At 43.6% G+C, this 14771-nt stretch overlaps 1 protein-coding gene across 3 annotated transcripts in view; it reads right to left on the reverse strand.

Annotated features, from left to right (window-relative positions):
• fanci (FA complementation group I) overlaps positions 1 to 13990 on the reverse strand; it is a 24984-nt gene extending 10994 nt beyond the window's left edge. The window contains exons 1-26 of one of the 3 annotated variants that reach the window (XM_055933833.1): positions 13769 to 13990; positions 13303 to 13407; positions 12938 to 13010; positions 12676 to 12806; positions 12326 to 12479; positions 12167 to 12224; positions 9716 to 9757; positions 9471 to 9594; positions 9293 to 9378; positions 8966 to 9098; positions 8659 to 8736; positions 8240 to 8376; positions 7872 to 8055; positions 7366 to 7453; positions 7046 to 7176; positions 6850 to 6920; positions 6489 to 6603; positions 6205 to 6327; positions 5591 to 5659; positions 5408 to 5509; positions 5031 to 5222; positions 3750 to 3868; positions 3297 to 3452; positions 2982 to 3161; positions 2666 to 2832; positions 2064 to 2149 (exon numbers count right to left, since the gene is read on the reverse strand). In XM_055933833.1, coding sequence (XP_055789808.1) covers positions 2064 to 2149; positions 2666 to 2832; positions 2982 to 3161; positions 3297 to 3452; positions 3750 to 3868; positions 5031 to 5222; positions 5408 to 5509; positions 5591 to 5659; positions 6205 to 6327; positions 6489 to 6603; positions 6850 to 6920; positions 7046 to 7176; positions 7366 to 7453; positions 7872 to 8055; positions 8240 to 8376; positions 8659 to 8736; positions 8966 to 9098; positions 9293 to 9378; positions 9471 to 9594; positions 9716 to 9757; positions 12167 to 12224; positions 12326 to 12479; positions 12676 to 12806; positions 12938 to 13010; positions 13303 to 13398 — 2895 coding nt within the window. In that variant the 5' untranslated portion in view covers positions 13399 to 13407; positions 13769 to 13990. The other 2 variants (XM_055933830.1, XM_055933831.1) reach the window with 2 other exon arrangements.
• Positions 13991 to 14771: the final 781 nt, after the last annotated feature.

Below are 14771 nucleotides of genomic sequence, written 5' to 3' on the forward strand. Positions count from 1 at the left end.
ATATAGGAACATACAATAGTTATCTGGCCATGTAAATGTCTATTTCAGCCTACATAGATATTGCACATTACATACAAAACAAACCGTCACACACAAATGCAGAGAGACAGAAGCAAAATCACCAGATGGTGCCGCAAAGTATTGTCAAAGTAGTATGAGTTGCACCTCCGTCAGTCGGTCGTGTCATTGCCATTGTAATCAATGTTCCACAGACACATTGATGTCCAGAAGTAGAATGGGAGCTAATGACTGTTTCGCCCAGTGATGTAGTCGAAGTCACTAAACAGAGTACGAATCGAGTCCCAAATCCCCTGTGCTCAAGTCAGAGTCCGAGTTCTTTCTGTGCCACGTTCTCGAACTTTGCAGATAGAAATTCCATGAATAGAGCAAACTTTATTCCTTATTCAACATGTCTGAGGCATGTTTGTTCTACATAGCATACTTCCATCTGAACGTTCCAAAACGTTGGATCCTGCTGAATGCACCCCAGGTTGTTAGCTATAGCTAGCTAATGGAGTAACATGACTGAACAAGGTGTAGCCTAACAAATGGCCAACGTTCGGGTCCGCAAGTAGCCTAGTTTTAGAACGGTCCGCGATATGCTTTATGAATATAAAATGCGGCCCACCAATGCACAATAGAAATAAAAAAAACGTAGCGCCGGTATTATGGTTAATATCTTCTGTGAGTTAATCTCTCAAGACATTTTCTGGGTAAAAGAGGGAGACTTGGCTACGTAACCTGGCTATGGAATGCAGTGGGGAAAGTGGGAGGGTTGAGTGAGACTACAAATGCAAAGACAGCCTACTTTTCTAAACTCAAGGGAGAGAAAAACATAGCTAGACTGTTGTTTACTATTAAACTCAATACTGCTATTTTTTTTTATTTCATAAAGCAGCTTGTTTCTTAACCAGGCAAAGGGTAGTGGCTGGTGGTAACTGGTTAGCTACGGGGAAGCAAGACAGTCGCCTGCGCGATATGTATAATCAGATCTGGAGCGAAGCCTGTCTGCCCACACTCATTGCTTGCTTTCACCAGCTGATGTTGGCTGTGTGTGCGCATCCTTCCCATTGCCGAACAGAACTTCGCTGTTCCTGGAATTCCTGACAAGCCAGGTGGTAAGGGAAGGTAACAAGACATCCACCACTCTGATCCTCAACACGGGGGACCCTCAGGGGTGTGTGCTCAGTCCCCTCCTGTTCTCCCTGTTCACTCAGGACTGCGTGGCCAAGCACGACTCCAACACCATCATTAAGTTTGCTGATGACAACAGTGGTAGGCCTGATCACTGACAACGACGAGACAGCCTATAGGGAGGAGGTCAGAGACCTGTCAGGAATTCTTCTGAGACCTGTGGTGCAAGGACAACAACCTCTCCCTCAACATCTAGACAAAGGAGATGATTGTGGACTACATGAAAAGGAGGACCGAGCACGCCCCCATTCACATCAATGGTGCTGTAGTAGAGCAGGTTGAGAGCTTCAAGTTCCTTGGCGTCCACATCACCAGCAAACTAACATGGTCCAAGCACACCAAGACAGTCGTGAAGAGGGCACGACAAAACCTATTCCCCCTCAGGAGACTGAAAAGATTTGGCATGGGTCCTAAAAGGTTCTACAGCTGCACCATCGAGAGCATACTGACGAGTTACATCACTGCCTGGAATGGCAATAGCTCGGCCCCCGACCGCAAGGCACTACAGAGGGTAGTTAGTTTGGTCCAGTACATCACTGGGGCCAAGCTTCCTGCCATCCAGGACCTCTATACCAGGCGGTGTCAGAGGAAGGCCCTAAAAATTGTCAAAGACTCCAGCCACCCTAGTCATAGACTGTTCTCTCCGCTACCCCACGGCAAGCAGTATCGAAGCACCAAGTCTAGTTCCAAGAGATTCCTAAACAGCTTCTACCCCCAAGCCATAAGACTCCTGAACATCTAATCAAATGGCTACCCAGACTATTTGCATTGCCCCCCCCAAATAACATTTTATTTGATTTTGATTTGAACAGAATGATCTAGAATCTATCCAAGGTCACATCCTGTATACTTTAACACTTCAGTCACACCTGGAACTGGCGAATGTAGAAAGCAGTCTTCTCGGTGACACTGGCATTCCCTGGCCCGTGATCACTCCCTTCCTCCACAGAGACATCTGAAAAGAAACCACCACATTATATGTTTTTACAAACGGTTACGGACAAGACATCTGTTATTCACAAAATCATATCTACAGGAACCGACTTTAACGAGGAAGCCATTCACAAGAACTTATTTAATTAATTCAATTGACGAGTGTGAATGAACAGTTCTGTTTGGTAATTGAAAGTGTGTGGAGTCAAGACTTGGGACTTAAGCAAACTCCCTGTTCTGAAAGCATTGTGAATGAGAGCTGTCTGGGGATTTTAGTATTGTGGTCTCAAAGTTGCTTCATTGTGTCTGTTCTGAATGTATGATCATGTGTTTTTAAACTGGAGACATCTCGGCCAGCTCTCCCTTATAAAATATATTCTGTATCTCAATGGGATATCCACTGTGGTTTTGCATTGATATCAATAGATTATTTGAAAGATACGTTAAAGTTTCAACTATCTCATTCCAGGATTTGCGCTTTACAGAAGACCCCTTGGTGCGACACATTGAGAATGAGAGCAGTTTGTGTGTGTCCCACCGATGGCAGAAAGGAGCTGGGCCACCCTGGCTGGGTAGCGCTGCTGCCCGGTGCTGAAGATCCTCAGCAAGCCCTCCAGACACAGCAGGGACACACTGCAACGCTTCTCCTTCTTCCCAGCATCCTCCACTGCACACGGGATGTTGGTGTACCGCCACATCAAGACACTGGGGGAGGAGGGGGATAAACCAGTAGAGGTCACAGAGAATATGACCAGGTGATGTCATAGAGAATCTAACCAAGCGATGTCATAGAGAATCTTACTAGGTGGTGTCACAGAGAATATAACCTGCTGATCTCTTAGATAAAATCGGACCTAGTGATGTCACAGAGGTGGTGGAAGGTCTTGTCTGTGTTCTGTCCGTCGGGGCCGTCAGTGTGTCCAGTTTCCTCCAACTGTGTAATCTTTTGCAGAGCCACGCTCACAGCGTAACGCAGGAAGTCCCCACTAGAGCGCAGCACCAACAGAGCCTCCTCTCTGCTCTGAGCGCTGTCTCTGGAAGAACACACACACTTTCAGGTGCAAGACAGGTCACAAAACACACAGGTACTGTATGACTTTGAACTAAAATGTGGCACTTGTATATGCAGCCTTGACAGGAAATACATTCCCCCAAACACACACTCACACCTGAAGAGTGCAGTGAGCAGTGTTGACACAAAGCCCATAGACAGCAGGCTTCGAGGGCTCTTGCTGCTCTTGCCCTTTCCAGACTTCTCCTTCAGGATCTCAGACAGCTTGTTATAGCGACTAAACAGCTCCAGGAGTTCCTCGAAAAGACTCTTACTGCAACACACAGTGTCATAGTAAAAGACAAATTCACTCACCGTCTCACAATGTAGCATATTATCCATCCCAGTCCTACACATCCTCAAGAGTTTTGTCGCTTGTCAAATTGAAATAAATAAAAATCCTATTCAGCACGTTTCCCAGTCTTTTACTTCACCGGGACGGAGCATCCTGAAAAAACTATCCTAATTTCTAAACATTGATTTAAGCATCTGAGCACACAAGTTCATTATTCAAAACACTGATACAGTAGCTTCTCCCAAAGATCCAGTGAGCCAGTCTTCTTCAGGTTACCTGTAGTTGGCCTTGGTGAAGTTGTATTCGATGAGCACCTCGTACACTCCCATCACCAGCACGGCGTAGATGCTGTTCTTCACCCCCACACTGGACAGGGAGAACTCAGCCGACTTATCCTAGAGGGGGGGGTTGCACAGATATTACATCACTTCAGTCACAGTGTACTGTTGATGTGATCTCTGCCACTTGACAAGCCGTCTTTGTAAATACAAATGTTTCTTAATTGACTTACCTGTATGGATAAAGGTTAAATAAGGATACATCATCCCTCGTGTACACGTACAATTCAAAACACTATGTGCAAGTTTCAAGTTGATAGAGCAAAGAGAAGTTAAGTTATTCCGGTTTAATTGAGGACACAAATATGTTTTTTTATAAAGATGCCTTATGGGTCCTTGAGGAAAATGTGGTCCTTATGACGAGAAACAACGCTATACCAAGTTTTGTGGTTGTACGTCAAACGGGGCAAAAAGGCTGAGCCTTAAACTTAAACCAATTGGTGACGTTTTTGGTGTCTGAGAGTAGCGGTGTTGATATAGCCAAAGTATACTTTTTAAACAATCGGGCATTGAGACAAGCGCGAAAGAAAGAATTCCATCAGAAATAATAGGTTTGCTTGCTTGCAGCGTCGCTGCCAGCACCCCTAATAAAATACAATACCCTACTGCTGTTCATTCTACCAATCAAAAGCATTCCGCTTCTCTCCCCCTGTAAGATTTTCTTAGAGTTGACCTTAACCACAGATTACACTACCACTAACCGCAACCTTAAATATTACTAAAGTACTCCTTATGATAAACTAAACTAACCATTACTACATATTTTAACATTTTTAGTTGAGAGATTGAAAAAAGGCCCCAGAACGGCAGGTAGAATCACAAAAAAGTACATACTGCGATGCGCGTGGACCAAACAGGACCTGTAATATAATATGCAGATCTCAGGGCTCTACTCGCATACACGCCTAAATATTTTGCTGTGCGACCTGGAAATTAAATTTAGGAGCATCCGTGAGCCTAGAAAAAGTCAGAATTCTAGCTTTATTACCTCAAATATTTTTCATTGTGCTCCTACATTTCTTTGTGTACGCCTACATTTCTCAACTGAGGCGCACACATGGTCCTTGTAAAATAGGTCAGCGTAGAGCCCTGGATCTGCTCCTACCTGTATATACAGGTAACTGCCAAATAATGGAAACACTTGAGTAAATGAGGGATACAAAGTATATTTAAGTTGCTTCACAGACTGTTCTATGAAAGTCACTACTCTGATACGCACCAGCTCAAAGTCCTCCAATTCACACTTGATCATCCGGCGCGTGATGCTCTCCAGGATGCTCTGCAGCTCGTCCTGAAATCCCCCTTCCTCTTCATCATCATCATCGTCACTCCCGCCTGCGTTGGGCCGGGCTGAACGACGCATGCCCTGGTACCAGAGCAGGCAGTGGACTGTGCAACTCAACAGATGGGCCTGAAAGGAACAGGAAGCATCAAGGTCTTGATGTTCTTGTGGACGTACACCACACACATACAAGCATGCCAGACAAGGGAGAGAAAAGCAGTAGAGTGGACTGTGCTGCTCACTAGTTGGGCCACTTCTGCACACACGCACGCACACATGCACGAGCAAGTGACATAATAGGTAAAAGTTCATACCAGAGGCTCCTGGAGGAAGACTTGGTCTCCTTGAGCACCGATGCATAACTCCAGCTTCACTGGGGGCAGAAGGTCCTGCTCTGGCTCATAGTACCGCCTCACCTAGACAGAACACACGCGTCAAATCACAGTGCAATATACCACATGTAATTACACCTTAAGATATCACACTATCACACACACCTGCGAGAGCAGGGTCTGCATGATGGAGCTTGCTAGTTGAGAGTTGCGGCGGAGGACATCATGGAAACCCTACAAATAAGGCACACATGACAACCTTGTGTTAGAAGATAATATGTATACTGAAAAATGTAAATGCAACAATTTCAAAGATTTTACTGAGTTACAGTTCATAGAAGGAAATCAGTCAATTAAAATAAATTCATTATGCCCCAATCTATGGATTTGACATGAATTGGCATGGGTGCAGCCACTGGGGAGCCAGGCCCAGCCAATCAGAATAAGTTTTTTTCCCCATAAAAGGGCTTTATTACAGACATAAATAATGTTTGTATATGGAGATTGCATGGCTGTCGATTTTATACACCTGTCAGCAATGGTGTGGCTGTAATAGCAGAATCCAATCATTTGAAGGGGTGTCCACATACTTTTGTATATATAGTGTATGTATTGTACATTCAGTCTTATAACACGTATCAGCCAAAGCTGACATTGTGTAGCCTCATCCCAAATATTTTTGTGCTGTTTTGTGAACACCTATGGTCACTGTCTTGTAATGGTCATTGGTACAAACAGATCTGGGACCAGGCTAGACGTTGTGGTGTGGGGGTTCCGACCTCGTAGAGCATGAGTCGTACATCGGCCTGCTGGCCCAGACATCGGCGCAGGCTGCTGAGGATCTCCAGGCAGAAGGCCTCGTTGGCAGCAGAGTTGTAGCGGGAGTGAACATCCACCTGGACCTGGGCACAGGACACGTCACAGATTAATGGACCAATAGAAATTCCCTCATAATGGCTTGAATACATGAATGAAAGTGCAGGGGTACACTCAGTGTGCACTCAGTCACTATGAGTGGTGGTACTGATATCAAGACACTAATATCACAGACCGAGACACACACCTGGCTGGAGGAGATGGCCTGGCTGGCTTGGCTGGAACCCATGCTACCCAGGACCCGGAAGTTCTTCAGCAGCAGCAGGAAGCCTGTCACCGCAGACTTCCTCCCATCCAACTGGCTGCAGGGGGTCATATGACAGGAAAGATTAATTGAGTATGAGCCCAGGGGCTGTATGAATCAAGTGTCTCAGAGTAGGATTGCTGATTTAGGATCAGTTTGGCCTTTTACATCACAATGAAAAAGACCACATGGACTGGGGTGACCTGATCCTAGATTAATACTCCTACTCTGAGACACTTGATACATACGGCTCCATCTCTGATCAGAGCTATGTCTGGTTAGGACAGAGGGAGGGGGAACTTACCTGGAGAACATGGCCTTCCTCAGAACGAGAATCAGAGCATCCTTCATGGACATACTGACCTTCAGCAGAGGCTGGGAACACCAGAGAGAGAGATCACACAAGCAGCCCTGCACTGGGCCTGGTGTGTGTGTGTGTGTGTGTGTGTGTGTGTGTGTGTGTGTGTGTGTGTGTGTGTGTGTGTGTGTGTGTGTGTTACCTGGACAGCCTTGAGTAGCCCCTGCACGGTGGCCAGTGGCAGGTAGGACAGGTGGTCAAACGTCTCTGTCACCTTGGATGATGACTCCAGAAGGATCATGGGAGCCGAGACCACAATGTCCGAGAGGAGATCTGATGATGAAGATGAGAGAGAGAAATCAGACAACATCCAGAAACAATACCTAGTCCCAACCATCTGGACATGTGGAGATCTGAGAGGATTGGACATGTGTATGCAAAAGGCCTAATGCCAAATAGCAACAAACAAAAAAATACACCTATCCCATTAGAGCGCAAGGAGAACAAGATACCTATATTTACCTATGAAATGAGTGACAGGGGAGGCCGTTTTGGTGACCAATCGGTTCAGGACTTGCTCCAGAATCTCACCCCTGATTGGCTCATGCATCTGTTTAAATAAACCAAAGAAAGTGGTTGAAATATCAGAAGAACAAGAGATATCTTACAGGAGAGCTGCTTTAATATTCAGTGTTCCAAAATACATTGCCTGTTACAGCACTCTAATATTATAGCCTGGTTAAAGCAGACTGAATTATGCGCTCACCATTGTTTCACTGAGCAAAATATTCAGTCTGGTTTAACCAGGTTAGTCCTAATAAAATCAGCTCTTTGAAAGGCAACTGGGGATCAGAATCATCCCAAATCAGATATAGTGCTTCAGATGAGAACTAACAGATTGATCATAATCAGTATAATGACATTAGCACATGGCTGTCACTTCAGATCCTGTTCCTTATATAATCTATTCATTAATCACCGTCAGTCTACATTAAATGATCCAGGGGAGGAGGCCATAGTCACCGTACCTTGAAGCCCTCCAAGAGGACCTGTCCCCCCAGCCGACAGGCCTGCTGTATGGGTGTTTTGGCTGTGGCGTTGGCCCCTTCGGTTGCAGTCTTCCCGAACGGCCCTGCCTTGGGGCCAAAGGCGTCCATGAGGATGAAGCCCAGTTGGACCAGCCCCTGGGTCACATGGTCCCAGCCAAACACACTGCAGGGGTCAAAGGTCAGTGATGGTGTCCTTAGTTACCACACTAGCATCCCCCTGAGGTGATGCTGGAGTAAGGATCAGTTCTCCCTTTTAGATCATAATGAATAAGATTATATGGACAGGGAAGACCTGATGCTAGATCAGCACTCCTACTCCAAACTGCTTCCTGAATACGAGCCCTGACCTGTTCTTGACAGTGTCCAGGATCATCTGAGCAAGGCTGCAGCGCTGAGGCAGCAGGTCCTGCAGGAACTTGGAGCCCTGCTGCAGCTGCTCATCCTTGAAGCCCTTAGTGATCGCCCCCTTCAAGAAATCAAACAACTACACCACCAGGGAGGGAGGGGGTAAAGGGTAGAACAGGGAGGGTTATGAGAGAAGGGAGGGTCAGAGGCTCTTTCCCCAATGGTCTTTCCTCGATTCCTTGCGTACAGTCTCCTCATAGTTTCAAAGCTCCTCGTAGTTTCAAGCTCATTCCCCTCTAAATCTTCTCCTCCCATGCATTTTGAGAAGCAGGCAAAGAGAAGATGCGAGGAACACAGGAAAGACAAATTGAGAAAGATAATTTTCTTTATTTTTGTGATTGGAGGTTGTCTGGGTTCGTACCTGCTCCTCGTAGCGTTGAATCCTGGCCACCGAGAGCAGCAGAGCAATGCTGAACGGACAGAGCTCACCCTGGGACCCCTGCAGAGAACAGATACCAAACACACAGTCAATACTGTCTAAGCACCACACTGAACATTACTCATCATACATACAGGTGACTGAATTCCTGAATAACAATTTATAGACAATTTAAAGCATCACTCCAAAAGCAGTATGAATAGCACACCAATAAAACACCCCTTCTTTATCATTACTGTCAATCTATTTAAGGGGTGGGTGAGAGAGTATGTGAGAGTGTATCTGGGACCTTAACACTTTTCAGGAACTCCCTCCCCAGCTCCTGGTCAAGCCGCACTGCAAAAACTATGTGCAGGATGGCTGTGCCCTCCACATGCCTCAGCTGGTCCTGAGGAACGGACTGAACCTCCACGTCCATACTCCTGTGTGTGTGTGTGTGTGTGTGTGTGTGTGTGTGTGTGTGTGTGTGTGTGTGTGTGTGTGTGTGTGTGTGTGTGTGTGTGTGTGTGTGTGTGTGTGAGAAAGAGAGATCATAGTCTTCTCATCAAGGAAGTTCACACACAGCTTGTCATTGAATTAGACATTGTGGATTATTGGTGTCATAATGCTCACTCACTCTCCATCTTTCTGTTCCTCTTTCTGGCGAAGATCCTGCTCTTTAAAGTAGCTGATGATTCCTTCCAGGACCTGTTTCTTACAGCCCTGATAGACAACACAAACACAAGAGGTTGTTCATTCACCAAGCTATGTGGAAACATATAGGACATTGTACATACAAACAGACACACACACACCTTAGCAGCCAGCAGCAGCAGCTGGTAGACCAAAGGTGGGATCTCCTGCAGGTCTAGTTTGAGGAACATCCTCAGGACCTTCTCGACCAGGAACTGCAGCTCCTCTGGGGCCAAGGGCACATCCCTGGAGAAGATTGTTTAAGGCGGGGAGTTGATGCACTCATTAACTTAGTGCCAGTGCACTCATCGACTAACATCAAACATTTCTATTGAAACGAAGTGAAGCCCAATTCTTTCAGGTTTACCTGAACATAGTGGTCAAGTGGATCACACACTGTGGGTCCCATCTGTAAACACAGAACAAATACTTCTAAGTTGCATTGACCACAAGCTGTGTGCCATATCAGTGAGCAATCATGGCTCCCTGAAGTACATGCAACTGTTTACATCAAATATCCTTATATGAAATATATCCCTCTTAACAGTGCTCTGATATGAGACTACTATAACAGCACCTTAAATACAAGCCATTATAAGACTGGTGTCAGGATCTGAATGAATTGTTTGTATGGTAACCCTTAGAACAGGGGTGTCAAACTCATTCCACGGAGGGCCTAGTGTCTGCAGGTTTTTGGTTTTTCCTTTCAATAAAGCCCTAGACAACCAGGTGTGGGGAGTTCCTAACTAATTAGGGATGTTAATTCATCAATCAAGTACAAGGGAGGAGCGAAAACCCGCAGACACTCGGCCCCCCGTGGAATGAGTTTGACACCTGTGCCTTAGAAGAAGAGTGTCACTCAATGTCATGAGGGAGCTGACTCAATGTCATTTCCAGTGTAATCCAGGACCTTACCTGCTAGTGATAGGATTATTATTATTATTTATTAAATCGAGTTTCATATCGGGATATTACTTTTGGCAATATATCGCAATATTATTTTTGCGCTAGTCAGCTGTACCGGCATAGCTTGCTCTCCATCTTTTTAAATAGTGAGAATTTGCTTCCAGCACTTTTAGTTCAATGACTGATCAAAACTTGTGTTCTCAAAGCTCCCTATTGTCCCTCTGCAACAGACGAGTGAGCAATATGTTTGAAACATTTAATTGCAATAAAATAGCAGTATTGAAACGCAATATATATATAGACAGAATCATGAGAATCCAAATACACATTGTATCAGTACCTAAGTATCGTGATAATATCGTATCGGGAGTTCCCTGGCAATTCCTAGCCCTGGTCATTTCCATGAAAAAGGACCCATGAGCAGCAAAATGTGAAATTCCTAGGAGCATATCAAATGATAAGGTATGTATCAGGGTTTACCAAACTCGGTCCCCCAAGGGGAGCACCTTTTGTTTTCTTCCCTAGCACTACACAGCAGATTCAAATACTCAACCAATAAACAAGCTTTGATAATGTGAATCAGCTGTGTAGTGCTAGGGCAAAAACCAAAACGTGCGCCCCTTGGGGTCCCCAGGACAGAGTTTGGGATGTGCTGGCAAATATACATTTTTCAACCATTTTCCATCCAAAATATTAGGAATAAGCAAAGGATTTGATTTCTGCTCAAACAGGTGGAAAAGGGGTCTCAGAAAACATCTACCAGAAAAAAAGAAAGTCTTAAAAAGTATAAGAAATACATCAAAACACAACAATGTTGAAATAATGACCCCCGAAAACGAATATCAACACAAATTTAAATGATGGATGTTTCTGCCTTCTGTAAGTTTAAGAAACTTTGCCTTAATTACGGTAACAAAAACCCACTTATCGAAAATATTTTATTTCCCTCATGAGAGAAGGTAAACCTATCAATTAGTTTGTTTTTACTGATATCAATTTCGTTTATGAATTATTAAGTGATTCAAATTCAAAATGTCATTACCAAAAATAAAATAGGTAACGGAATTTCTGCAATTGAATTGGCTAGAATGGGAAATCATAGTAGTCACAAACCACAGTTGGGTTCACCAGTTTGAACAACACAGTAGAGTACCGTAAAGAAAAGTAGAGTATTGTTCAGTACAGTAATGTTCAGTATAGTACACTAGAGTTGAGTACACTATAATGTACTGTATTGTACCATACTCTGCTGTACTCTACTGAGCTGTACTTTGATGTCCAAACTTGTGAAGCATAAACATCTATGATTGGATAAGATTTGGTCTGGTCTGGACCAACCAAATTCAGTCTTCTTTGGGGGCAAAGCTCATTAAAATAATAGCCTGTGTCTAGAATAATATCAGAATATGCAAAGGAGGATATTACATATTTATACATTTGTGTACCTATTTAGGATACATCACCATGAAGAGAATGACATTCATATCCATAATTATGCATTTCTGTGTATTACAGATTAGAGACCCATGATAAAATTCCGTTAGCGCAAATCCACTTCACTTACTGTAGTTCAATAACCAACTCAAGGTGTCATGTGATAGCTGACACCACATTCTTTCTGCAGACATTCTGAATCTGAGCAGATATTTAAGTGTTTTTGGAAAACGTGAACACAGAAAAAAACGGAGGGAGATTTGACCAAAATTCTGATACCAAACTTTGCATCTGCAGTTCTTCCAGTAAATGTGTTTTTGTAAAAGTTTCTGTGAAATTGTTAAAAGTAGTCCTTGTGCATGGAGTTGTATAGTTTGTTAAACTTTTAAAATCAATGGATTTCATTTGGCACACATTTTAAGTGAAAAATCTGAGTCTATGCATAATTCCGATACCATGGAATCGCCCCCCCTATTACCTGCTGGAGCAGAGGCTGTTGATGAGCTGCTTCTTGTACTCTTCCCCACTGAGCTCACCTGTAGATATATCAGGGTAGAAAATAAGGGTATAGAAGACGATTTAGACAATTCTGTATGGTAAGGTTTCTGCATTCATGGTTTTGAGTTTGGTTTGGTACCTTTGCCATAGGATAGAGCCTCAGTGGCAGCCAGGGCAGTGAGGACTGTGGGGAAGAGCTCCAGGGATTTGCCACTGCCCATCTTACCCAACTTAATGGCATCAACGAAAAGAGACGCCAGCTGTGCCAGGGAGGGGCCGGGCAGGTTGTGGGTCTAGGATGAGAACATACAGGGACAGGGTTATTGGAACGGATGAGTCTAATCATCAATACCAAACGACTTAAGTTTAAACATGAAAGAAATGGCAGAAACAACCCTCCTCCGGTTTGTGAATAAATAAATCTGCCTATGAAACTGCGTAGCCTAATTAATGGCTGTGCGCAAAACAACCTTTGAAATATCCCTGTACCTCTAGCATGAGCAGTCCAATGATGTCTGATGCCACCTCTGTCTGGAGATCTCCAGACTCACACAGGGGGATGCAGTGCTGGTACAGGAGCAGCCTGCGACTCGCCCCCTCTGGGGCACTCGGCGGAGAACCTGAGAGAACACACACACTTTGAGACACCATACTCCAACATTGCAGAAGCATCCAAAGGAAATAGCATGGGACAATGACAAAGGCCTGGGTCATAGTGTCAAGAAATGTTTTGTATATCACACATGGTTACCTTTGAATATGGATTTGACCATGGCTCCAATGTCCTTCCCCTTCAACGCACTGTTTGTTACCACAGTGGTCAGCTAGAGGGAAAACACCCAGAGATTATTCAAGAGTTGGGTAAATAGTTTAGCCTGGTTGCCACTCTGTTTCTGCTCTCTTATGGAAACCTCTTATGGAATTGACATGGCATGACAATGACAGTTGGCACAAACAGATCTGGGGACTATGCAATACCTAGTTAGGTACAACATAGTAATACAATGTGTCAATTAATACATTATTGAGATGTAGTCAAATGAATAATGTGTATTACAAGATACATTATCATAATTGTGTTGTAGGGTGTTGGGAAAATTTGTGTTGACTGGTAACCTGGTCATCAGTCAGGGATGAGAGGTACTGCTGCAGCTCTGGGATGCGCTCTCCATCAGACAACGAAACTATCTTCTCCATTATGTCAGCTCTCATGTTGGACGTCTACAAGGTAAAAGAAGACATACACTTTCTGATATGATTTACAGTGTATTGCACAATGTTCAATAGGGTGTTAAATTATAACGTTGGCAAAGTTAGCTAGGTACACCACTGCCAGTTCACTACTAATCATTGGCTTTAAGATAACATTAACACTTAACTACCTCACGTTAGGCTCGCTAGCTATCGCGCTTCCAGTCGTGTGATAAAAGTTATTGAACGAACTTTCAGAAGAAACTACAATACCACCACTTTGGGTGAACATACCTTTGCAGGTCCTAATTGTATTTTATCGAGTAAAATGGTTTATTTTTGTATTTTTCGGACAATTTCACCAGTAGCTAGCATGCCAGCTCCTACTTACGTTTCGAATTAGCAGCGAAATGAAATTCCGTTGTCACTAGCTAGTTACCACATTCACAAAGTCAAAATGTTTAAAAACAAAAAAGGTCCTTTTTGTTTTAAATTTAAGGTTAGGCATAAGGTTATCAGTGTGGTTAGGGTTAAAGTTCGATTTTAAGAAGATACATTTTAGAAATAGTCGGGATTTAGCCATAATGATGACTTTGTGGCTGTAGTAACTAGTGACGACCGAAATTCCCGCCAGCAAACCTTTTCCTGTTGTCAATGTTTGCATGCCAGTGATTGGCTCTCTGTGTGTATGGAACGCCCACATGTGCTGCCTACAAATGTCTATTTCTTTACAATAAAAAAAAGAAAGAAAAGCAGACGAGTTAGCTTCTAGCTAACTAAATTTAGCAACTCGAATTTCCAACGATTAGCTAGATGAACTAATGAAATATGCATATTCCCACGTTGTGTACCAGGTGTTAGCTGGATAATTTATCTGACAGTGTCAAGGTAACGTTAACAGACAGACGAGATATGGAAAAACATTCACTTAAACTGTGGAATGTCTTGTTTGCTAGCAGGTAACATCAGTGCATTAGGCTACATCACGTTAGTACAGTTGGCTAACAACTTAGCTAGCTACAATACTTAAAGTAACAGTAGCAAGCTGTGTGTTTTGACAGGTTGTCTAAATAGTTTGTCACATCATCATCATCAAAATAGTCTGTCAGACCCAATATTTCCATACTTGTGTGATTTCATAGTAGGCTTATTTTTTGTCACACCCAGCTATCTAACGTTGGATACTTTGAAATTACTTAACAAACGTTACTGTGGCTAGCTAGCAAGACGTTTATAGTGAATAAACATGCACTTATGTGTGTGTTCTAATGTGCTGAGCAAGCTAAGATGTTAGGTAAAGGTTAGATGCCATTCATTTAATGTTCCATCTATACATCCAATCAGCTCACTGTTTTAAAAATGTATACTTATACTCATCGTACACTTAAACTCTT

The sequence above is a fragment of the Salvelinus fontinalis genome, chromosome 9, assembly GCF_029448725.1.
Source record: "Salvelinus fontinalis isolate EN_2023a chromosome 9, ASM2944872v1, whole genome shotgun sequence".
NCBI classification, from domain to species: domain Eukaryota; kingdom Metazoa; phylum Chordata; class Actinopteri; order Salmoniformes; family Salmonidae; genus Salvelinus; species Salvelinus fontinalis.